Below are 26,434 nucleotides of genomic sequence, written 5' to 3' on the forward strand. Positions count from 1 at the left end.
GCGGGGACATGTGGCACCTCAGGTCCCCATGGCCGTGGCCGTGCTGGCAGCAGCAGTGTCCCCCTCCTGCTCCCCACCACCTCTCCATCCCCAGGGCATCATGCCCGGGCTGGGCTCACTGCGGGTGCTTGGAGCATTTCTGGGCCCTGGTCCACCCCTCCGTGCCAGCGGACTGGCTGCAGGCAGCGGGGCTGGGGGGGGCTGCAGCAGCCAGCTGAGCACAGGGGCTGGGGAATTTGGGCAATGCTGGCGTTCCGGCCCCCACAAAGCAGGCAGGGCAGGCAACTAATCCAGGGATTAGCGCCAGGGAGGCCCCACGGAGGGGAGAGCCGGGCAGCGGTAGAGCCTGGGGGGGTGGCTGGTGAGCCTGCACTGTGCCAGGCTCTGGCAGCACCGGGCTGTGCCGCAGCCGGCTGGTCTCACCCTGTGGATGGGGAGGCCGCAGTGTCAAGCGTGCGGTGGGGCGGTGGGGAAGGGGCCGGCGGTGCCCCATACACCGCAGTCGTCGGGGTGCCTCGAGCACGAGGGACGGATGCAGCAGCCACATCCTCGTCCCTGGTGCCGTCAGCAGTTTCCTCCTCTGCCAGGTGACTCACTGGCAGATGAACAGATGAGCACCCTGCTCCCTGCTGCCGCAGCGCTGCCTGCCTGCGCAGCCAGGGATGCTGGGCAGAGGATGCGACGTGCACTCTCACACTCCTGTGCCCGCAGCCGCCTGGGTTTCACCAGCTTTTGGCCACTGTCCTCCCCCTTCTCCTGGGTTCTCCCCCAAGGAAGTAGGACAAAACCCTAGTTTAGGAGAAAACTGCCCCAATTAAGTGCCCACAAACAGCTTGGGGTCCAGCTTTGCATTCTCATGACCACTGCCTGTGTTTTACGGTGTTGTCCCATGCCCTCTGCAGTCCCCTTTGGCTGTGCTGCCTGGGGGAGCACCCCTGGGCATCTTCCCCAGGAATCTCCTGTGAAGGGTGGGATGAGACCCCCCCCAAACACAGGTTCCAGCAGCCCCACGGCAGCAAAGGCCGGGAGAAGCCGCACGCACAGGGCCCTGCGTGCCTGGCGGCATGGCTGGCTCCGGCAGGGAGCCAGAGACGGCGAGCTCGGCGGCCGTGCGTGCTGGGAATGTGGGCTGGGAGACGGGACCTGCTCTGCCGGGGTGCAAGCGGGGTGCTGTGGGAAGGCTGCTGCGTCCCGCAGGAATGCAGGGGCTCGCAGCTGGCCCTGGGGCAGAGCCGGCAGCATGCACACACTTCCATTTTTGTCCGGCAAGGCTGGCTGGGAGAGGTGTCGCCATTGTCACGGCCATATTGGGACAAATGCTCTCGCTGGCAGCAAAAACCCTGGAGAAGACCCTGAGTGGGAACAGGCGTGCGGCTGGGCTGTGGGGGCCAGAGCAGCACCCTGGGACTTCACCCCGCTTGCCGGGGGAGGTGGTGGGCGCGGGGGGGAAGCACCGCTGGCTGCCGTTGCCATTACACCTCCTTTCTCCCGGGATTTTGCTTGCATGTGCTGTCGTGTGCGTGAGGTGGGGGGGGGCTGCAGGGGTCCCCAGGGCAGCCCTGCGTTGCACCCTAGGGCACGGGTCCATCCTCGGGGTGCCCGGGAGCCGGGGCCTGCTCTGGCTCAGCGCAGGGCTTGCAGCAGGCACCTCCAGAGGTCCCTCCAAGATCAGCCATGTGCTGCCGAGCTCGCTGCGTCGCAGCCGGGGTGAGCGTCCAGGCCGGGGGCTGCGCAGGGGCCTGCGCCTGTCCCCGCCGACCCCGAAACACGAGTTTTGGTGAGCCCCACAGAGCAGGTTTTGCCCAGCATAGGCCGTGCTGGGGATGCTGGGGAGGCGGGTGCGGGAGGGCAACGCGAAATGAGCGGCCGCCGGTGCCGGCAGCCCTCACCCAGCCCCTCCGCTGAGCCGGGGGCGTCCCAAGGCTTGGGGGCTCCCCACACCCACCCCTGCCGCCTTCTTCTTGCTAATTAACGTCACCGAACCGATGTTAAACTGGAAGGGCAGAGGTTTCCTTGTTTAAACATCAGAGAGGTGCTGAAAAAACAAATCCTCCCAGTTCCATGATCCAGGAGAATTTAACAGCCAGAGAGCAGCCGCCTGCTCACCCGCTGAAACAGGATCTCGCCTCTCCCAAAAAACCAATACAAAGACACAGGACTTTTGTGATGACACAGTGAGTTTATTAAAGCCAGGAAAAAGGGATCCCAGTCTTCTCCCTTGGGAGGACAAAGATGGACTGGTTGGATTCATGGCAATTGACCTGTTTCATCAACACCAAAATGCTTCTTTTGCTAGTAGCATCTCAGATCAAAAATCAAACATGATACAAATATTTGAAGCAGTGGAAGCTGATAGTCACAGCTGGGCACCCCGGAATGAGTTGCTCTGCAGGAACTGGGGCTGCCCAACAATCTCGCTGCTGTATACGCCAGATTAGGCGAGCAGGCTGCTCCTTTCTGAGTTGAAAATTTTGGAGCGACCCCCCCACTAGAGAGGTGCAGGTTTCTAAAGGACGAGAACTATCCATCAGTGACTTCATCTGCTGAATGTGAATGTCACATCTTTTGACTTCTGTTTGAGAACCACTGCCCTTGAAAAGCTTATGTTGGAGAGCTGCTTGATTAGCTAAGAGATACAAGAGACAGATAAAGTAGAAACTAAATAATTTGCTGAATTTTCTGAAACCAAGAAATTTTAGCCTAAAAGGAGAAGAAATGCAACAGTCGATGAACCTGGGATGTTGGGATTTGGTTTTTCCTCAGCTAAACTTGTCCCCGACCAAAGCTCACAAACAACTCCTAGGACAAATCTGAATGTTATCGAAATCAACAAGAACAATTCTACTACTGCCTAGGGAGTAGTGAAAAAGCTGAACTTTTAGACATACAAACTAACGTGGAGAATACAAGTGAGAAACGGAGTAAAGCCTCTGGCCACAGAGATATTACTCCATTTATCCAGTTGAAAAGTTTCAAGTAGATCTCAATGCTAAATCTAACTGAGCTGCGTGCCTGTGCTCTGCCAGCCCTCTCCTCCCTGCTGGATGTCTTGGCAGACTCCGCAGGTACTTCTCTGCTGTGTAAAGATGAAGGTCCTTGGAGCCCGTGGCATCTCTGCTGGGCGCAGGGAAGTAAAGTCATACAGATCCCATCAGCTTTCCAAGCTACGGGCAGACTTCCCCTCAGATCCCTCGTAGTCCCTTACGATCGATCTAAGCGGGCACTAGCACTTTCAAGCATCCAGGCACGAGCCTTGTCTCTGACTAAGCAGGTAACACATCTAGAGGAATAAACTGCGACTGAGATGGCCAAGCCTGCGCCGAGAACTCCGAACATGAAACAAACCCCTTCAATCGGAATAATCGCTATCAAAAACTAAAGAGCAACAGGCCGTATTCTGCTGAGCCAGCGTATTGGCAGGACGTGGTTTCTTGGAGGCTGCAGGGCTTCGGAGACTGAAGCAGCTCATCTGTTTCTCACCTGTTGTGCTGCACAGGGAAAATACATTCTCCTGGGGAGAGGAATCCCAGAGATTCCTTTTTACAGTGGAAGCATTCGCTCTTTTTTTAATTTCGAAACATCTCTTTCTTTTGTCTGCAAGTTGTTGCAGACTTTTATTGGAGCATGGCACTGGTGGGAAATTCTTTGTACGCCTCGGCTGAGCACTGCTTGGGATCTGCTGATTGGGAGCTGCAGAAACCGGGTTAGAGCTTCCTAAATTGAGAGCAACCGTGTATCTGGGAAAGCCATTTTTTCTGGAGCTTTCCAACTCAATAATCCCATTTGCCTTCCTTTGCTTCAGCCCACTGTCAGCACATAGAGAGAGCTCGCCTTTTCTCATAGCGGGGCACATTTTCTTCTTCCCCATTGCTTTATTCCAGGCGATCCTTCCCGGCCTCTGTTTTGCTTTGTTCCCTACAGCTGCCTTCTGCACCTCACCATCTGTGGATGGGTGATTGTCTCTTCTCCGGGGCATATCTTTTTGTGCAGAAAGGTGGCAAACTTGAGGCTGCCTCTGTTGTGACAGTGTCATGGGTTCAAATCGTCTGGTGCCTCTCCTGACCACCTTCCTCAGTGGAGTTGGTAGAGGCGCTTCCTGTGGCACAGGACAGTGTTTCTTCTGACTGCCCCCCAAAAAGTGACTGTTAGTGCAGCACACACAAGGATGGTTAGCACAGCTCTCTGTTTCCAAGCCACATTTCACCTCCTGCAAAGAAGTGTTCTCTCTGCCACACGCCGCTGTAGCAATGGGGCTGACTTTCCCTGCTGAAGCTGTGTTTAGGTCACGCTGCGGTGTGCCACCCCCCATGACCTGGTTCCTCACAGGGGCATCTCCATGCTGCTCCCCCGCTGCCATGCAGGGGGGCTGTGACTCACCCGAGGAGCTGCAAACCCCCCTGCCTCGGCAGCATGGCCCGCATGCGTTCTCCCCACCCAGAACGCAGCCCTGGCATGGGCCAGGGGAGGTCTGGGAAGAGTTATCTGCCATGTGAGGGCGGGATCTGGCACTGGAAACCAGCGTGTGCAGCTCAGCTAAGGCGTTAGGGAGCTTCAGGAAGCCTTGTTCTTCACATAGCTTCAGGTGCTGATCACTCAGCTGAGCTGGCAGTGACTCCAGACCCTCCTTCAGCAGCTGGACACTGGATTTCACATCCAAAATCTCCACATCTTTCTGGAGCGAACAGAGCAGAAGCAGTAAACAACACATTAAAAGGTGCAATAATAGTATTCAGGCAAGAAACTTTTAGGTACTGTGTGCAAGTTAGACCTCTTAATTTGGGTATCAACCCAAAGATCAGCAGTTTGTATCTCCCTGTGTAATACGTATTGTCAAACTGTCCCACAAAAGTGAGAGGTTTGGTATTGGGGCACACCCCTAACCCACTGTGTGCCCCCTCTCCCAGGAGCCCTGCCTTCTCACATGCTGGTGTGACACATCCTTGCCAAAAGCAATTCTTGCAGCAGGGTCTTTGGAGAAACCAGACCTGTCCGGGAGGTCTCTGACAGTCTGTTCTTTTGTCTCTGACACCCACTTGTTCTTTTTTCACCTCTTTCTTCCTCTCTCTGGGAAACCATCCAGCAGAAGGGACAAGGCAGTGCACTTCTGCGGGATGCTCTCCCCTTGCAGGTGCACACTGCACCACCTCCTCCAGCGAAGGCATGTGCCAGCATGAGGAAGAGGTGCTCCATCATGGCCTGCCACCACAGGGCACTGTTGGGCTCCCCTCTTACTGACCAGGGTTTCATCAGAGCCTCCAGCACTGTTAACCCGCTCTTGGGTAAGCATCAGTCATTATCTGGCCTAGAATTAGCATTTTAATATGTCTTTCCCCCTTCATTGTAACAGGAGCAGTCTACTTTATAATCCACCATTTGAAGGCAATTTAATATTCAGTTAATATTTTGAAAAAGCAGGAGAAATTCAGGACGAGATTCAGAATAAAAGATTAATTTCTGCACTTACGGCTGCAAGTCTCCTCTCCATCTCCAGCAGCGCCTGCTCCATTTGGCTTTTATCTGTCAGAGCTTTCAGCACCGAGCCGCAGTGACTTTGAAGAGCATCTTGCACTAAACAGGGAAATCAATAAAAACCACATTTGGTCTTTCATTTGTAAATGTGAATAAAGTACTATCAATACTATCGCTACTTCCTCCACAGCTTGGCATGAAATACTTCACTGTGCTGTGCAGCCATAGTCATTTGCCCGCTGAGATCTCCCCAAGCCCCAAGCGATGAACAATAGGGTAGATATTTAATGCCAAGCACTTGAAATTTATAAGATGCTGAGTATACGCCAAACCTCATTTACTGCACTCTATTAATATGGCAGCTGGAGATGAAAGGCTATGCGAAGCTGCAAAACTTGGTTGGCTCAATGCAAGGAAGGCTGAGGTTTAGTTGCCTGCCAACTTCACAACAGGCATGGCCAGGGGAGGGGGACCCCAAAATATCTGACCCACCCCAGTGTAACTGACCGACCTCTGTAACCAACTGATGGTAAACAGGAGCTTGAACGTGTGAAGGGAAGAATAGTATTGCTGATAACAGGAAGGAGATGCAAGAGGTTCGTGGCTAAGTGCAACCAGAGACTACGTGACAGAAATGCACAAGAGGCTGGTAACTGAAGGAAAGCTGCCTGAAGGGATAGTGCAAAATTATGAAGGAGTGTGCAAAGAACTGGGATTTCCAGTTGCTGAACACAGGAAGAGATGGGGCCAGAAAACGTCTGAACCAGGCAGCTGTGCCTGGTGCTTGGGCAGCTGCAGCTGGAACGCTGGAAGGCAGTGGGGGCCCTGGCAGTGTCCTGTAGGGACACAGACACCCTGGAAGGGTTTTAAATTGGAGCAAGATGCTCTTGGCTTCAGTCAGTCTTGTTGAAAAACTGATAAAAAATAGGAATTTTTGTTATATGATTGGACAATAATATAACTCCCCCATGAAGCTGCAATTATTCTTATAGGAACCACTGCTGTGCCTAATACACTACAGCATGGGAACGCAGTTTGTGGTGTATGCGGAGATGAAAAATCCTTAGTAATCTTACAGAATTCTTCCTTTAAAATCGTAAATTAAGATGGAGAGAAAGAGCTGTTTGCTAAACATGTCTGGTCTTTCATGTGAACAGTGCAGGAAGGTGTGTACAGATGCTGTGGCTGGGTGGAACATTGGCCAGTTGGAACAACACAGGATGCAAAGAACTCTTGCTAAAACAAAGCATTGCCAAGCCAACAGGCCGGGATAACTGAAACTCTGGAGTCCTGGACTAGCACTGCACGCCCAGGAAAAATCAGAATAAAGCCTATGTTCCAGCAAGCGGCTGTAAGAGCTCTGCAATTAATTAATCCTCTTTTGCTACAGATCCAATGTGTTTGATTGACTTTGGTGTCGGTGGAGCTGAGAGCCCGGCTGAAGCTATTCCTGCACACGGAGTATTTATCTTAGCTCTTCAGTGCAGCACCTCTCACCCCAGAGAGGTGTGCTCACAGGCTACAGAGCCGCAGAGCACTTGGGATCTCTCCTCCTCCTGCCCAGCTATTTTCATTAAGCTTGCAGGGACTTAATTGTCTCAGTGAGCTGTGCCCTGCTGTCAAACTCTAGATAAAATTGGTCAAAGAGGTAAAAACTATTAGGGAGAGGCAGGCAGAAAGTGATTGTACAGGCTTTGTCTCTGTAAAAAATAGGGACATTTTAAAAAGGTATACTTGGGAAGGAAGAAAGGAAAGAAATCTGAGCAATTATGGGCTTACTCGTTTGTTCTCATATTGTGCAAGGTTTTAGAATAGATCTTAAGGGAAAGTGTACTCAAAGACATGGACAGAAATGGAATAAAATAGAACAAGATTTTATAAAAGGCAGATTGTGCCTGACTAATGTAATATGCTAGGATAAGATAGGTGACTTCTTAGACAAAGGCAACACAGTGGCCTTTCTGTAGATACAAACAAAGCTTTTCAGTGTAAGTTGTCATGTAATATGAAAAAAATTAAGTGGATAAGCCTCAATTAAAGGGAAAACATCAGCTCTTGAGACGGTTGGCATGAGGGGACAAGGTGGCTCTGGAAAGTACTCCTCAAGACCTGCTTAAAATCTGCCATAGTCACCTGCATGCAAAAGCCAGCGGGCATTTAGGTAATTAGCAGGTGACACAAAGACGCAGATGCCAGCACCAGCAGCTACAGGTGAGATAGGGCAGTGTGGCATGCGGCAGTGCGCAGGCTCTGGCTGACGGGAACTACTGTACACCCCAGGGTGGCTGGAAGCCCATGAGCAGTCCTAGCTGTCTACGTGCAAGGGAAAAAAGAGATTGACCTGGAACACGTGCAGAGAAATCTACAAGATAATTAAGTGCTTAGGTGATAATCTCCTCTTATGAAAGGAGATTGAAAGCGTTTGGCTTATTTAGCTACGCAAACCAGAGGTGTCTGGTGGCACAGGGCTGCAGGTGCTGCTCAGGTGTAGCGAGGCTGCCGCTCGAGGCACAGGGCACTTGCCGAGAGCTGCCTCCCGGCAGCAGGGAACCCCTGTGCCAGGCTGTATTTTTATTTTTATTTGCCTTCCTCTGAAGGAGGGATGCTTGGGCACAGTGCATGCTGCTGTCATTTGGGAGAAGGAACCCTGCAGCTGCCTTGTCCATGTGTCTTCCTCACACACATTGAGTTAAACCACCTCCCGGACCTAGGAAATTCCTAGGGGAATTTCTCCATTTTTTTCAGGATGCCCATCACCACAGGGCTTTGCCTTGTTCTCCATAGGAGCATGGCTGATTTCTGAGGATTATCTGCACATATTTCAAATAATAAGCTCTCTACTGTTGCAGGCAATTTGGTTGTCCTTGCTCTCTCACTGCTGTTTTTAAGCTTTTATTCTTTTGCTCTGACAGATTTAGACTTTTTTACAAATCACTGGGGGAAAGCTGTAGCTTGCAGAATGGGTTTGTAACAGTGGAGTGAATGTTGGGAGTGGGCCTTTTAGACTTTACATCTCCCTGGTTAGACCAAAGGGCTACCTGCAGTCTGAGAGCAGGTTTTGGGGAGCCTGCCAGCCCCCTCCCAGCCTGCAAGCCTATAAAGAGGAGGAAAGCAGCAGTGACTGAAGGAGGAAACTCCTTTCATGTCACTTCATCACTTTCCATCTCTACATAGTGAGGATATAGGAAGGCCAGCATCAGCAAGCTTACCTTGCCTTGCTGCTCTTCCCCATACACTTAATTTTAGTTCAGAATTATTTTTAAAACTTTCTGATTTCCCCAGTCTGTCTGTTCTTCTACAACATGGTATCCTCAGTCTAAAAATAGCAGTGCATCCACTGGGCTTGTGATCTGCACATACGTTTGACTCAGCACAGCATGCTGCAGGCAAGCAACCAACAGCCAGTCTTTTGAACACGTTTCATTTGTACGTGTAGGAGTATTCTGCAGAAAAAAACCTCCTTGGTACAGAGGAGGGGCACTCTCCTTCCCTCTCTGGCTTCCATACCAGAGGAGTGTTCAGACTTGTCAAACACTATTAAACAAAATAAAAATGAGCATTAATCTAGACTTAAAAAAAACAGGCATTGAGATGGCCAAACTAGATCAGATCAAGGACCCTTTTAGTCAAGTCTCTTGTCTTTGAAAATGATCAAGAACAGCTGCTTCAGAGAAAGTTTTCTTCAAATAAACCCCGCAGCAGATAGTTATTGAATAACTTGATCATAGAGGGAAAATCTTTACTTGGTTAATGGGTGGTTTATGCGCAGACTTGTGCCTTTCTTAAGGTATTTTACTCTAAACAAAACAGTTTTTTACAACCTGGAACACCACTGTGTTTTGATTTGCTGTACCATTGTCTTTGGATGCTACTGGTTTACATTAATAACATATGGAATGTGAAATCTGGCATGAGATAAAAGTCTGTAGGACCTTGGGGTAGGTCTGCCACCCTGTGCTGCAGAGGGTTCCCCCAAATCAGCCTGCACTCAGGTGCAGCTGCACTCCCAACAGCTGAAAACTGCAGTCGGAGCAGCCGAGGGAGGGAGTGTCAGCCTCCCAGCCTAGGAATATTAAACAGCAACTGCTTCTGATGTCTATCTATCATTGTCTATGCCACTCATCCTGAGATTGGCACTGACAGCACAGAGGCTTTAAATAACACTTTGGAGGGAGGTTGGTTCCTCCACGCCCGGGTTCAAGAGGGGAAATAGGAGGTGGTATAAACCTGGTGAGACATGAGCAGGGAGGACAGCTATGATGCTCAGCAGAATGCTGCGTTTTCTCCCTGGGCAGTAACTGAGCTGTGCCAGTGGGTGAGACATTTGGACTGTCACAGCTGCATCCTGCTCGGACATAGCCCGAGTAGTCAGCTGGCAGGTTTGTGCCTGCTTAGCCTGGGTCCCCTTCTACAGCATGGCAGAAGACATCTGCGTCAGGAAACTGTAGGATGAGCTGCCCCTGATCTCAGCCTGCTCTACGGCAGATAGTGCCCGAAACCCTGAAGTTGAGGGGTTTCAGTATTCACCACGACAACCACACATCCTCTTGCCATCCATGCCGAGCTGTTTTTGGAGTCTGGTTAAGTCCCTCACCTCAGCAACTTTCATTGCCAGTCACTGCATGGCTAGTTTAGCAGCGGCATGAGAAAGGCATTTCTTTTATCAGTTTTAAACTTTTTGACTTTTCAATCTCTACAAACACAAAACCTAAGAGGACTGCCTGGGTGTCCCAGTCCAGACCATACTGTTCACAGTAAACAAGTGCACATCACACCTTTGTAAACACAGTAAATTCCCCTAGGAACCTTGCCAGCAGCAACTACTCGGCCTGGGGAGTCTTAAAGCAAGTCATGTTTGAAAGCCGCCTTCCAGGCACCGGATTTTGTCAGAGAATTGCATCAGCTCGTACCTCTGTAAGGGACGCATTGCATGTTATTTTGTCACCCTTGCTGGCAGGAGGGTCAGAGGATTGCCTGTGATATGCTGGCTGGGAATATGCTTCGCATTTGCTATGAAGTCAAGGTGGTGCGGAGGATATGGCTGTTATGAGTTGTCACAGCTGGAACTACCAGATACCAGAAAAGCAAAGCAGTTCAGAGAGGGCTAAGCTGTGAAAATCAGGATTTGTACAAAAAATCAGAAAGTTTTGATAGAAGTGTGGGTATATAAATGAAAATGAGAAAAATATAAACATAAATGAGTTGAAATCAGAAGGAAAGAGCAAAAGATGAGTGGGCAACTCAACTGCAAAAACTCTACGTAAGGTGGAAGAACGAGGACATAGGGTCTGCTTGCCTCTTTACATCTCTGTGCACAGCACACCAAGATCTGAGCAAGGAACAGAGCAGCTGTGCCTCTGTGGAAGCTGCTCAGGCAAATGTTGTCTCATCGCCAGTGCCAGACACAGCTCTATCCACTGTGTGCAAGCACATATGGACAAACACTCAAAAGAGAATGTTTTTTTTATCTTACTGCATAGGGCACACCAGCCCAACAGCATTTGGAGATGCTTTGGAAATATATTTTGAAAAATATTTTCTGTTTTGTTCTCGCCCAGTGGCTACGCAGGCTGTGCCAAATGTGCTTGCTACCCACTGCTGTAAATGAAGCCTGTGATACTCCTTATATGCTTTTAATGAAGACAGACTTGATCTCAAGTTCCACCTTCCTTTGCTTTTCAGAGCTGTTTGAATGTCCTGGAGTACTACTTCTCCATCCTCTGCATTCCTCTCCTACCTGTGAAATCCTCCACTGCCAAGGATTTAACATGTCGCTACCATGTCACCCACATCCCAAGGTACTGTATCATCAGCCACTGGCACTCAGTGCTTTATCAGCTCTGAATTTAGCTCTTTATCACCTGAGGAGTTTAGGAATTTTATACCAGTTTTTCAAGGAAATTGCCTCAGTTGGGATCCTTTCAAGGCACTAGTGCAGGTATTTATTTAGAGGGAACTTAATTATCCATCACTGTGATACCAGTCAAATGGCAGTGTTTATCAGCAATTAAGCAGTGACAGATGAACCTCCCAGAAATATAAAAAGAACAACATTGTGGAGCATGCAATGATTTTCATTATATATTCAACATTCTGCAGCATGATACATTACAGAAAGTGCCAATTTTTCTTTTCAATTGCTTTGAAAATCTAGCAGCAGGCACCTCTGGGAGGTTTCTCATTTCATTCAAGGCACATTTATTTAAACTGGGTATGGAGAAGAAACAGGACAGCTGGATAAATGGTATGGAATGAAGAGGGGGAATCATGAACAATAGATTTGATTTTCAGTGCCATGACAACAATTTCTGTGCAAGAGGTATACGAAATTAGGCAAAGTCCTGCTGCAGAGTGGACAAGTTGAAGCACTGAAGTAATTAGGAGATGAGCAAATGCGTAACAGGAAGCTTGTTGCACTGGCCAAAGCAGACAGATTCTTGCTTACATTAAGGTCCCACCAAAAGCACTTGCCAAGCATGGCAAGGGAGTGTTCTTAGTATAACAAGATCGGTATTTCAAACGTACAGGCTCTCATGGCCTCGTGCAGAAAGCACCAGACTCCATTCTTTTTGCCTGAGAGGGCTGTGTTGACTTATAGGGTATCTGTCAATGCTGTGCTTTGTGGAAGCCTCATTTTACCCCACAGTAAATATTATAGTGCTTTTGTGAAGGTCTGCTACCTTGAACTCACAAGGTATAAATCACTTTACATTTCTTGCATGTATTGAAGCTGGCCTCTTGTTCTGGCACAGAGCAGACTCCTGACAGGGTGTTGATAAAAAATAATGCCAGCATTAAAAATTAATGCACTCTCAAAGGCTCAGATCTAAGCCAAATTAGAAACAATTTCTCTGAAGCACTTTCCCTCAGTAAAGACTTCTGTGACTAGCCACTTCAGAGATGGAGCTCTTCAAAAGTATTTTACATTATTGGCTTTTTTGGGAGGTCACCTTTTTATCATGGCGATAGTGTGCTTCACTATCTGCTTCTTACTTAAGAAATGGGCAGTACTAGTTTTGCTCATAGCTAAAATATAATGACTTCAAGCATAGAGGAGAGATGGAAAACTTCAAACTAACACATGAACATCTGAGAAAGCCCTAAAAGCTGAAACTGGATACTCAGGATATAAATATCTAGGTTATTTTTACTGTGTATTCCATTAGTACTCCAGATAGTCTAAAAATGATCATACTCCAGGCAGAACACAAAAACATAGAGGTGCATTTTTCTATGCGTGCATGGCACCTAACCATGCAACACCTAAGTTCTTTGACTCAGTACAAGAGAGCAGAGAAAAGGAGAATATAACAGAGTAAGAGTGGAAAAATACACAAGTCCATACCATGCATAAGTCTTATTTGCTCTTCTCCCTTATGAAGAGCAGCTGTGAGTAGCATGACTTGCCTTGTTCACCCCAGCTTGGAGACAACACGCTGACATTCAGCAGTTTGACTGTGCCCTCTGCTGTTAACAGAAATACTGAAAGGACTTACGTGTTTTGGAAATGGTTTCCAGGTGAACCAAAATGGATTTGTTTCTTGACTCGAGCATTTCTCCAAACTTGTCCAAGCATGCTTGCAGCTGCAAAAACGAAGGTAAATGAGAAAATTAATACATTGCCCTTTCTTTGTTTGCAAAAACACAGCCCCAAATTCCACAGAACAACAACTGAAAAACAGCCTGAAAATGATTATTTATCTGTTGCTTGAAACGATTTGTCCAGCTGTTGGTTGCAACCCCAAAGGAGATATGGAATGGCTCAAAAGGCCCATGAAATGTTGCAGAAATCTCAACAGATTTTGAAATAGAGATACTAACCTGTAAAAGAAAGCATTAATAACAAAATTAATCAAATTAATTATAAAGGTGTTGGGGGAGAGACCTTCGCCTTCAGACAGTAAGACCACATTGACTTATTCCCAGGAGTAGGCTACTTTCTTCAGGCAGAAGGAAAAAAGAATTGACAGTTGCAGACAGCCATTACAGCCTGTACTTGCTCCCGAGACCCAGAGAAATTCCACTGCTGACTCTGAGGCAAGGCCCTAAAGACCTTGACCCTAAGGACAGGCCACAAAGACAATGGTATATGCAAAAAAATTGACAATTGTTGGTTTAAAGTATTTGAGTGCTCAAGATAAACAGTGTAATAATTCCAATATCAGCACAGTAAATGAGAGAAGGTAAACATTCTGTAGCATTTCTAACTCTTCATTATTCTGCACTCTGAATTTGAATTAACTTACCCCTTGAAGCCTGTCTTTGATACTGGAAATAACGGTGCTTAAAACCTCACTAAAATGAAAAAAACAAGTATAAAACAGACATGTAAGTTACTGGAAGAGACAGAAATTGAAAAGATCATAGTAAACATGAGACATGAAACACTGCAAGACATAGCATAGTGCATAATATAGGCACAGAAACGTGCTTACTTCAGGGGGCCTAACCCTTTGAAGTCACCTTACTTGTTTTAAGAAAGCATGGATTCTGCTATGTAGAGTAAGGAAAAAAACCACATGCACATATATATCATATAGATGAAATTTGGTTTTTTTAACTCTCCCATTCCTGGCCTAGCATTTGTGTCTCTCTCAAAAGTTTTAGTTGACATTTACACAGCTGTCCATTAGCAGGGGTGTTACCACCATGCTATCTACTCCGGAAGGACCCAGCCTTGGCGGAGGTGATGTGCCAGTTGCTGGGATACATGGGTATTGTATTTGGACTAAAATAACTGGGAGAAAAATATGGGAAAAGCTTCAGCATCAACAAAGCCCAAGCCAGGAAGAACAAATACTGCAAATCCTTTTCTCCCGAGATTATGCCTGTGGTTTCTGTTATCCATGCTTTTAAGTTGAGCAAGCCTATCAGGAACTAGGCTATATTCAGGATTAACCTATCAAACCAAAATGAAAGGACGGTTGCTAAGCAAAGTGATAAGATATTTCATCTCTGAAGATTCGAGTAATTTTAAATCAATCATTCAGTGATTCAAATTGCAACAACCAAAAAGGTGGAGGCCAGGTAGAGTCTAGTTATGAGAATTAGGCAGGCCTTCTGAAATCTTTCTGGCCTTATGGAAAGGAAGATACTCATTTTATTAGTCAAACTTGTGGGGGATACAAATTGATAAATTATATGTTATCTTTGTAAAGATAATAAAGCTATTTCTATAAACAGGCTTCTAATCTGGGAGTGAATCTTCAGTGTAGGAAGGAGCATAATTTATTTAAAGAAGAAATAAAGGATAATTAAGAGTTCTGCCTAAACACTTAAAACTATTTGTTCATTTCTCATAATTCACTTACAAAAATCCTCCTCTTCTCTAATAGACACTAGAGAATCAGCTTTTGCCTTATCAGAAGCATAGTGCCCATTGAAAAAGAGAAAGAGATACACAGCCTTTTAACAAAAATGTGTTTCACTTTGAATGTTACATTACAAAATGTACAGCACTAAGAATTATTACAGTTGCACTGGGGAGTTTGCCATCTTTCATTTTTGAGCTGAAACGGTTAGCTTGTTCCTTAAAGTCCTTTAGGACCTACACATACATTTAATTCTTAACATCTGACAACAAGCAGATGCAAATTACACTTGTCTGTTACCAAAACCACAAGATACAAAAATCTTGTATACAAGTAAAATTCTAGAGATATGTGCAGATTTATAAAGGTGTAATCATTGCATCTTCCACTGTACACAAGTACGCTTGGCAATTTCCTTATCTGGCCTAAATGTGAAGGCCATCCTCAGAGTTCCTTTGATCAGTCCCAACACAGTCTATAAAATTTTGAGAAGTATGTGATTTTGCAGAGAATCAATACAGAAAAAAACCCTGCCGATTAGATAAAGAAGGACAAAGGTAAATTCAGGTTAGAATTTTGTTGTTCCTTGTGGCTTATGGCTGAGTGTGTTACATAAATCGCATTGCAAATAAACCCTATTCGTTGATCCTGCGACTTTTTCCAGTCAGAGATTATCTAAAACCTGAACATACACTTTTCTTGGAGAAATATGCAGCCTCGTCATGTATGATTTTTAAGAGGGGAAGAAGGAGCTGCAGGGAGTGATAACCACCAGCACAGAAAGAATTTCCGATGGTTGTCTACATACCGATCATATTTGTCCTTTATTTTGTTCTTATTCACTTCAAAATTTTCCAAGACACTTTTCACTCTTCCTCTGCCAACATTAGGCAAACCTTTTTCTTTTGCATCTTCGTCAAATAACTGTGGTTTTGTCTGGTATTTGGTAAAAATACTGGGCTCGCTCTGTTGCACAAAAGAAAGAAAAATCATAGAATCATAGAATCAAATGCTGAAGTATAAAAATAATCAGAACATTAATTAGCAACACACATTTGTGTACCAAGTGTTTTGCAGACAGAGATCACAGTGATTGGATGTGACAGATTAGATTGGACGAGGAGATTAAGAATGTCATGAGATTATGGCTCACTTAGTGTGCCTAGTTGTATCGACTCCCTGTGGAACTGAGACCCAGCCTGAATTCCTCCAGACTCAGGCTTTTCTCTCATCTTGAGGATTTTCAGTTGGTTGCAATCATCAGGTGTGCAGATTCTTTTCCTGTATGCTCTACACAGAGATTATAAATTAATTCCAGTGTTCTTGGAATTATGGAAGAGTTAGAGACACCAGTGGAACCTCCCCGTACACCAATCTAAAGAAAATCCTATTGAAGTTCCTGGTGGATGACATTGTTTTGCTGCCAACTAGCAACATCACCAGATTGCAGATGAGTTTTTCACATGCTTCAATATACATTTCAGAACAAGAAATTTAATATTAATATGAAAGCTATAAAGACCTCTTCCTTCTACAAACTTTCCAGACACGGTGTGACCAAAATGGAAATGCCTTTTCCTTAAAACATAAGAAAAGGCAAATTCCATTAAATTGTCTTCTTTCATCATGAAGAGTGAATTTCCTTTTTTGTGTCTGATGAAAAGCTACTGCAGTTAATGGACAAGATCTCCAGCAAAATGCAGAGGACAAGAGGACAGCAGATAGGATCTGGAATTGAAGGACAGCCTAGGGCCACTGAGCTGGCACCACTGCTCTTTCCTAATCAGGTGTCTTTATTTGGATCTCGTGCTCTCTGTTAGCGGTGCAGGAACTATTTTAGTGAGGCTGGTAACATCAGAAACCATGTGCTGTAGGAGAAAGATTTTGAGTGTAGATGATCTTCATCCAAAATCATTCAAGCATCTGCCGTAGAACAATACAGCAAGGTAATTTTAGTCAATGAAAGTAAATACTGAATACCTCTGTCATTCTTGCAGAAAGCTAATGAAGAGAAGCACAGTATTGTTCAAAGAAGGAATAGATGGAATATTCTGCCTTAGCTAGGTGGCCTAAAGGCATTAGCTTGAGAATAATTTCATATTATTTTCATAATTAAAAAATGTGATTAAAGAAAATAATACCTATCCCAATAATAATTGTTAGTAATCTGTCATAAATACTAGGTTTTCAGCCGACCAGGCTCCTATTTTGTCTAGTCACCGTAAATAGTTATATGTATCAAGAAGATAACTTCATTTCAGCGGTTATTAACATTTGCACCTGATTTCAGTATTTTCCGTTAACTTTGAATGGTGGCTGTGTGCCTGCACAGGGCTGAACGAGAGTGAGACTCACATCCTGGGAGTTGTGCTGTTCCAGCTGCGTGTCCAACTCCAGCGGTGCCACTGCCAACTGCACGTTCTCCGGGCAGAACTGGGAGCCGAAGAGCGGCTGAGAATCGCTCAAACTTGAGTAGTCACTAGGAGCACTGCTCCGGATGGAAAACTTATTAGGCCTGAAATGGGGCAGAGCAGGTTGTGAATGAGTCTCAAGCAATTAAAAAGCCAAACAGAATTCCCTACACAACCTGCTGGAACTGTTCAAGCACGGCCCACCCCAACATGTTCATTTCACTCGCCACTTGGAGGGTACCATCCCTGTAATTGGGTAATGTTTAACAGCATGTTTTTGCTACGCAAAGCCAAGTGGCTTATCTTAAACTGCCGCACCCATATGAACGCAGTGCAGTAGCTCTGCATTCACCTTGCAGGGGTGAAGGGGTTTCTCTAGCACATTCTGCAGGCTGAAGACCAAAACCAGGACTGGCCAGCTAACTCAGTTCATCCTGCCTCCCTCGTCGGTCAGTCCTAGTTTAAGGGACACCTTGGGGTTTGCTCCTATCAAGTGCAGGGTCTCTCCCTTTTCACTACTCTGAACAATAATTTCCGTTGTAACTCAGATGCTGGTCAGCTTATTTGGAAGGCAGTTCCAACAGAGTAAACCTTTCTGACTGACAGTTGGCATTTCTTGGGCATTTATTCTCCAGATGCCTGAAGTCTGACACACTGGAACAACAAATAAATCGTAACACATGGCTGGACAAATTGATCTGAATTTCTGGAAATATTACAAACTTAATAACATGCTACTCAAAAGTTCTCTTCTCCCCTGAGTGTTGCCCAAGTAAACCTTTTGCAGCCAGCCTTGACTTTGTGCTGTGTGGCTCCGTTTCTACTCTTGAGAGACATGGCTTCTACTGCTTTATGGGCTAGGATGGCAGCATGGTACCACCTTCCCTCAGACAAGGATTTCCCCACGCAGCTGCACCACTTCTCATTGTGTTGGAGGCTGGCTTCAATTTTTTGCTAGGAAAGACACAGACTTTTTTCATTTTTCACATGATCACTATCCCATTGCTCCACATCCACAAGGTCTGATGGAGTGCTTAGGCTAGGTCCAAACATAAGAAAAGCTGGGCCAGGTTTACACTCTCAGTTCTTGTTGGTTTTTAAGCTACCAAAATGAAGAGGTGTGTTGCTGCCTTTGGAACTAGGAATTATAGATCAAAATTAATGACAGAGACTCTTGCGCAGGGTTTTCCTTCCATATCAAATCATATAAGTAAAGGAGAAGGAACAGGAGACTAATTCATGTGTATAACAAGAGATGATCAACCCATCATTTATTAGCAGTGACGTGTTTGGTTAATCCCCAGTTTTGGAAGAAGCCCAAACATCATACACACAACAGGGAAGGTATTTAGTAGCAGTACTTGAACGGCTCAGTCTCCCTCTTCATTATACAGTGGTGTCAGTGACAATATCATATTAATACTTTTGGCTTCAAGCTCACTGAGTACACTGAGCTGCAGGCAAAAATAGATGAGGTATGGGTTTCTGGATTCTCAAAAAGCCTGATAAATCTGTCTGAATTCAAAACTTCTCCCTTGATCTGTCTGCGGACCCCAAATCTACTAAGAAAGTAATCTGAATACAACTTTCACTAGCACAGCTTCTTGCTTCCATCTCAGCTAAGCTTTGTTTAAAAAAAAAATAATTTTTTCTTTATCTACAGCCAGCATGTCAGGCAGAGATGCGCCCACACGGGCAGGACGCCTGCTTGCAATGTGAGTATCACATCTCCTCACCAGTTTTCTAAATCCTCCTGTATTCCAGCCAAAAAAGCCCACTCTTAGTTTAAGGAAGGGTTTTTATAATCCCTAAATTCTTTACTGTCCTGTCAAACCCCCTTTGAAAGCATCTGGTACAACTGGTGAATATCACATCCCATATCCTGCTCATTTTCTCAGTCCCTTCACATTACTTAATGCCTGAAGTACACTATTGCTGTAACAAAGAGTTTTATGACCGGCATTTTGAGGAGTATTGAGCTGAGAGGACTTTATGAGCCAAGTGACTTTCCAGGCTCACTCTGCACTGCCACTATGACCAAAGGTGGCTGTCAGCTGCTCTGGAGCCTAGCTTTTCTGTCTTAAGTCCACTACCTCAGTGGCTAGTTTAGGAACGAACGATGGCACTTCTGCACATTGTGGGGGGAGACAAAACAGATGTCTCTTTTGAGTACATGCATTCCCCTGAGCAATGGATTTCTTACCCCCTTGCTTAACACTGCCAGCAATTAATTTGCTAACAAGACCATCTGGGCAAGACATCAGCCTGGCCGCACTTGGCCCAGGCCTACCCCTGATGGTGTGATCAGACAACCACAGCTCTTCTAACCACCTGACCATTCCCTTCAGGATGCCTGAGCTGCTGGGATGCAAGCTCCATCCTAAATATAAACCCTTCCTTATAAACAGCAAGGACACATCCTGGATATTTAATCCCGGTTAGAAGTCCCTCCTAGGTGACGCAATAGTTCATCTCAGGAGAATTTTTAGCTTTCTGCTAACATGAGCTGTTCCCTGAGTCGTTCATGCATTTGTGCCCATAATGCTCCTATGGTATTTGCACTAGCATGTGCATCCAAACCAAAACCAGCTTTAGATATGTAAGAGGAGTGCCACTGTAAGTTCTTGTCAGCTCCAAAAAATGCTAAATCATCCTCTGCTGACTGATGGAATGGTTTCTTTTTCCCACCTAACTTTATGCAAGGTATTGCAATATTGGCAACTCCAACCCTTTCTGTAATATGAGCGTGACCTAAAAAATCTGCAGCCCTCTGCATATCTGGGGAGTCAGCTAGTTCTTCATAGTCTCAGTTTCACTGTTGTCAGTGGGAATTCCCCCTCCACAGAAGAAGTTAGATCTTTTGGAAGCCTCTTTAATTTTTCTAAGTTCTGATTTCCACTTCCAAATATTTTAGCACAACCATATGCAAATGTTCACCTTTCATTCAAAGGTTCTGATTTGCCCCCAAACAGCTGTCAGATACAACACACCAAGAGAAACACAGCATGCAATAAATACCCTCTTCTTGTGTTTCCTAGATGTTTCTAGGGGCATTGACAAGCTAAAAATCCGTAACTATAAATTGTCATAGGCCCTATCGGTCTTTTTAAAAATTGGTAATTTTTACTCTGTTGTTTGGATCCATCCTTATGCGCCAATAACAAGGTTTGAGAGTCAGTTGGAAAAGCAAACTGAGCCTTCTACAATTTGAAAAATAACATTTATCCGCGGTGGGCCGTAAGTGATTTTATTTGGTTCTGTCATCCCCACTGAACCTCTGCCAACATCTCTCTTCTTCCCAAGCACCGTGGGTGAAGCTCACTTACGCCTTCCTGACACATTTCTTCAAAGTGCAGTAAAGCCTTTTTCCCAAAGAAGAGATCTTTTTCTCCTGGTAGTAATCCTGAGTAGGATCAGTGCCATAAAGTTCCTCTTCTCCTGATTCCCCTCCAGAAAATCTCCCAGCCCCTTCTGCTCCTCCTCATTTAGTGACCAGGGCTGCATCACAACAAATCCAGTTGAAATTCTGGGAGCTCCTGTTCACCTGCTCTTCCTCCTGGCTTTACTCTGTGTCTATAGGAACTGTCCCTAGCTCTGCTATGCTGCTCTCATTGTCACTATTTGCTGCCTGCCAATGTGTTCAGCAAATGAGCAAGGATCAGTGTTGGCTTTGGGTGCAGAGGAACTTCAGCATCCAGGGGCCTGGAGGAGCTTAAATCAAGGAGTTTTAGCTGCTGTTACTGCTTCCAGACATTTGCTACCTCTTCGCTGGCAACAGCCATAGCATAAAATTATTATTCTGCTTTCTGTCCTCTGGAACAGCATGACCTGCTTGCTGCAAATCATTTGCACCGTATCCTAAAAGGAATTTCTACAAACACATTTTGGCACTGGCCCTAATGCATTAACCACAACAAAATCCCTCTTGGTTATTCAGCTCAAACACCGCTCCAGTTTCCAGATTTCAGGCTCAGAGTCCTCTGATCTTGTTTTAATTCCTCAAGGTCATTTTTACTTTCTATGAGCCACTCCATTATTCATTAGGCTGTGATTCAATACTGCCCAGACGTTCCTCACCTTGGAAACTGTGTTAGCCCTTTGTCCTGAGCCAGACACCAGTCGCAGGGGATCACAGGGCCTTTTCCTTAGGAGATTGGGAAGGGGTGCTAAGAGATTTCCGTGGAGCAGCCCTGTTTACTTACTCAAAACGTATCCCCAACCATATTAAGAATTAGACACCTGGAGACAGGGGGTCTTGCCCCCCCATCTGAAACCATCTTCTAGCCTGCACTTACAGCCCCCATTTCTCATTCCTCCAAGGCTCGGCATTTTTATGGCTGCTCTCTTGGTCTTTGTCTTGGCGGTCTCCTTAATTTTCTGCTTATTCTGGAACCTTAAGGCCACTTCGGAATATGTGGCCCTGCTATGTGGGATGGAATTTCATGGGACAATGGACTGAATGAGATTGTTAAATTTGGAAGTTTTTTCTCAAAAGTAGAAATAAGCCATAGAGAGTAGTGGCCCAAGTAGGCCTTAACTTACAGCACCTCTTGAATGACACTTTAATATTTTCATCATATATTGGCCTTACACACTCTCTGGCAGGCTTTCTGCTTCTGATGTCTTTGGAAGTGGGTGTTTTAGTAGCTTTTATGCCTTTAGCAAGCTACTGCTTTTCTCACGGAACAAGAAAATTCTGGTAACTTCAATTTAAAGTCATAATAATTAATAATAATAATAATAGGTTTCTGGTTTTCTATTTGTTATTGTCTTTAGTTTCTTGAAGGATGCCTTCTTATTTTAAGTAGTTGTCTTTATCGTGCCAGTCTTCTCACATCTGAGCTGATAGCTGGTACACATTTGTTCTGAGCTTCAACATGAGGTCTAAATAATCTCTATGCCTCAGGCAAGCATTTAACCCCTTTTGGCCATCCAGTTTAATTTCTTCTTAACGAGCTTCCTTATTACTACATCAATGTCTTTTTTGAAATTAAACACTAGTGGATTTTTTGGCTTCTGTTGCTCCTGCAGAGATGCTGACTCCAGTTCACTACTGTCACTCTTCAGGTAGCACTACCAGAGCAATACCGTGAACACGGATCTTGCGCTCAGCTCAGGGCCAAGGCAGGACGCGTCTTCCCCTGGGAGCTCCCTGGCCGAGGCAGGTGTTTATGGTGTCTGAAAACATACTTTCAGCATCACGCCCCGGTGACACTTACCCAGTCGATAGAAGGCTGATTGAAGCATCACTGCTTTTGCGGCTGCTGTTCTCACATCCTCTGCAATCTTTCTTCGCCTGCCCTTCTGGCTGGGCAGGCAGCAGCGCTGCTCTAACGCGGCACCTTCCTTAATTAGGTCTGGCATTTCAACCCACAAAACTTGTGTCATTTGTCGATACACCTAAATTGAGTCTAAGTTTTCTCCACCATATAGCTGTCATTCTATCCATGTCACCCCCTCCCACCTTCTTAAATAATTGGCGCCCTGATATTACAGTGTCCAACTAGATAATCTGCCTTCTCCTATGCCTCTAGGATCTCTATTATGTCAATATTTTTACATAAATACAGGTAAAACAGGGACTTTGGTTCCCTCACCCTATTTCTCAGGCTGCTAGCTGTTACAGAGAAGCATGTGTGTGTCTGACAGATAGATAGCGAATAAAACCCAGAGCAGTCGGGCTTCTGCAGAACCGCTGCCATGAGGGTATTGTGTCACTGGAGCTCTGCATTTCTTAGGGACCTGGTAGCAGCTGCTCTCAGAAGTAACACCCTCACTCAAACTTGCAAAGAACTCACAGCATGATTCATACCCTGCCTAGATTATATGCTGATTTTATGTTTCCTTTTTAAAGCTCCCTGAAAGACAGTATTCTGGAGATTATACAGCATACCCTGCTGTGGCGAGAAAGGTTTCTAGCAATAGAACCGAGATGGAAAAAAGTAATCAACACCTTTCCCCCTATTTCAAATACACACATGCACATGCTCCTATGAGTAACTTTTTTTTTCCTTTAGAAGTTAATTTGCCTCCTGAGAACCTCCTCCCCCTTCTTAACCCCCCCCCAACCCCAGCTGCATTTTTCAGTAACATTTATGCCCTATTTGACCCTTTTGAACTCACTTGCAAAAAATGTGGAATGCTAAGGAGTGGGTGTTAAAATCTTGTCTGTATTTTCTTCCTGCATTAATAAATGACTTAAAAGGGAAGACTCTGTAGCTGACAGGATACTTTGGACGAGGAAGGAATTCAAATGATCTCTTTCCAAACAGGCAACTGGACTTCTTCCACTTATTTCCTTTCCTATTGCACAACTCCACAGGATAATTTATATGTATACAAAAAAATGATATATATTTTATATAGATTCTCTAAATTTCCCCTGCTCAGTCTCTGACCAGAATGAGTGTCACAGATTTTCAAACTACTTCGAGGTAACTTCTTGAAAACAAAATTAAAAAAAATCTGCGGGTACCAAGAAGACAATAGAATTATGCAATGCGTATTTATAAAGTCAAAACCATGACAGATATAAACATGTTTTTCCCTGAATTGGCTCCCCTTCAATCCCTGCATCTGTGCAAAATTCAATTAATTCATACGTATATAACAAGTATTTTTATAATGGGCAAGGAAACTACTATTATGTTTTCATTATCATCCATCATCGTGGTAACATCAGGCCAAAGAGACAGTATGACTAAAGCTGTGAATTTGAACAGTTAGTTATGTAAGTGGGTTATTTAACTAACAGAGGCTCACAGGACCAAATTCATCAATTAGTTTCTCCAGCATCAAACAAGGGAGAAATCTTGCTTTGTTTTTTAGCCATGTGATGCAAAAGGTGAAGCTCTGCTGTAAAAAAATGCAGCCTGCCTTACGTGTTTGCTCTCCAGATGTTTACATCTAAATAGTATTTCCTGTTTCGCTATCTATTGTAGATGTGGGCAGTTCTAGCTGCTCTTTGACTTCTGGGAAGAGATTAAGCCATGCGTACAAATGCAGTATATGGAATAATTTTAAAGTTACATAATGTGTGACAATATTGCAAATCATGATTCATTTTACCTACCCTCTGCACAAGGCGAGAGGGAACATTTAACTTATCTAGTTAGACGTAGATAGGCCGCAGGACTTCCCCGAATAAACCAGAAAGCAGCTTTCAGCCGATGCTGGTTTTTAAATTCCCGGCAGTGGATCTTTCACGGTGCCTGGCAGGCTGGGAGCAACACGGGCACAAAGAGGATCACGGAGTAGGCTAATTAACCATCATAACCAGACCATAATTAACCATAGAGCGATTCTAGCTGTGTTTCACCCCATCACTATCAAACACCCGAAGTGTTTAATTTTATAGACAATTTCCTCACGATTTTTCCTCCCCACCCCACGGCCCAAGCTCACCCGCTGGCTGTCGGCATGCCTAACATCTCCTTGATATTCCAGACGTTGACATTCATGTTTTTTTCACAGCTGGCACCCTCGCTGGGAGCTCCCGGCCCTCAGCATGGCCCCAGCGCTCACGGCCTCTCCTACCCGGCAGCGGCCATCCCGCCATGCTCCCCTGCAGGGAGGAGGAAAATGGAGAGAGAGGGATAAGCCCCGCTCAGGGGGGAGCAGCCCCCTGTGCCCCCTCGCTGTGGGGAGGGCCCGGGGGGGGGGCACAGCCCAGCAGGCCGAGGGCAGGCCCAGCTGACATGGCCGCCCCAGGCCTGGGCTGGTGGCTCCCCATGGGCCTGGGGCGCAGCCGCCCACTGGGCCTGCCTGCCCCATGGGAGCCTGTGGGTCCCGGCCCCACAGCCCGGGGCTGGGGGTCCCTGGGTCTCACCCCGAGGCTGCACCCCCAGGATCAGCCCCAGCTCCGGGCTCTCCCCAGGCCGCCCACAGCAGGCACCCGGCCGGGCCCTGCCTGCTCACCCCTCCGCCCAGGAGCGGACCCCCGGGCCCACGGGGGCCATCATGGGGCAGGGGGAGGAAGAGGAGGCTCGGAGCCCGGCACGCCGAGGGCTGCTCCCACGGGAGCACGGCGGCCACTGAAAGGGCTAAACCTCTGACACGGCGCCATTTACTTCATGTCCAGAGGCTGTGTGGTCTCTTGTGTAAATACCTCTCACAGAAATGAAGAGCAATTTAATTTCACCCATTAGAAGTATGACAAAAATAACCCATCATCTAAACACTCCCCAGAGAAAGATTCTCAAATATGGTTTTACTGGAATTTTTTCCTTGTGCTTCTGTGTCCTCCATCTTCAGGAATGGAAAATGGGCACGCTTACTTGCCTGTTCTTTTCTCCTTTAATTCAAAACAATTTCAATACTGGTTAAAATGTTTGGTTGCTGGTTCTGAAGTTACTCTGTAGGCACTAAACCGCTGTAGAAATCAGGCTGATAGAAATTCATGGATAGATTAGGGGAACTACTCACATTCCCCTTCATGCTCTTTCGGCTTTAGTATTAAAGGCAGCCTGGAGATCAGAGGTGTCAAAATAATGGTTTTCTTGATTTATATATCTGGTTTCCTAATCAAATCCCACAGAAATAAAACTTTCACTTAAAAAAAAAAAATTTTTGGACTTTTACCCATAAAAAACTTCTTGGAGTGACTTTGCTGCATTGTTTTTGCTTGTCACTACAGCGCTAGGCCTGGTATAAATAGCTGGGATTTTTCACGGCAGCTTGTTAACTCTCAGTCGCACGAGGAGCCTCTAAAGGGTTGATTTTCTAGGACTGGAGTGGGGAGTCACAGCCTGGATCGTGTTCTTGCTTCAGGGATGTGATAATGGCCAGGCTGTCCAAGGCAGCCGTGGGCTGGAAGGCAAACCCTCCAGAGAGCCATGCTGACAGGAACATTAACGTTTATTGCGCTTGTTGAGTAAATAAAAGCCTTGTTCTGCTCTTGAACTGCCTACAGCTCTGTTGTACTGCCCAGTGCATGGCGCTGCTGCCAAGAGCCTTGCTGTGCGTCCAGGTCTTATATGGCCCTGCATCATAAATGGTGATTTTCCATCATTTTATTGCTCATAATTGCAAAGTTGGCCCAGAACTCCCTTCAGAAGAGACTGTAGAGCTCTGTACCCATTTACAGCACTTCTACTACCCTTAGGAAAGGATTTGCCAGTGCTTTGTGCACTGGTGATAAGGCTTGGCATGTTATTTTAGGTTATTATACAGAGCTATTCCTATTTCTGGTGTGGCTGGAGCTTTCTGGTTTGAGCGTCTACCGAGTTTGTGGAATATGATAAA

The 26,434-nt window shown here is 45.9% G+C and overlaps 1 protein-coding gene across 1 annotated transcript; it reads right to left on the reverse strand.

Moving 5' to 3' along the window:
• Positions 1 to 3,349: 3,349 nt before the first annotated feature.
• On the reverse strand, positions 3,350 to 24,651 carry IHO1 (interactor of HORMAD1 1). The gene is made up of 8 exons (XM_075714384.1): positions 24,596 to 24,651; positions 17,136 to 17,295; positions 15,589 to 15,746; positions 13,716 to 13,764; positions 12,966 to 13,053; positions 5,465 to 5,568; positions 4,238 to 4,672; positions 3,350 to 4,204 (listed from the first exon to the last, which is right to left on the reverse strand). Exons 1-8 carry the CDS (start codon positions 24,649 to 24,651, stop codon positions 3,350 to 3,352), a joined length of 1,905 nt encoding a protein of 634 aa, XP_075570499.1.
• Between the last annotated feature and the right edge of the window lie 1,783 nt (positions 24,652 to 26,434).

This window comes from Pelecanus crispus, chromosome 7 (assembly GCF_030463565.1).
Source record: "Pelecanus crispus isolate bPelCri1 chromosome 7, bPelCri1.pri, whole genome shotgun sequence".
Classification (NCBI taxonomy): Eukaryota; Metazoa; Chordata; class Aves; order Pelecaniformes; family Pelecanidae; genus Pelecanus; species Pelecanus crispus.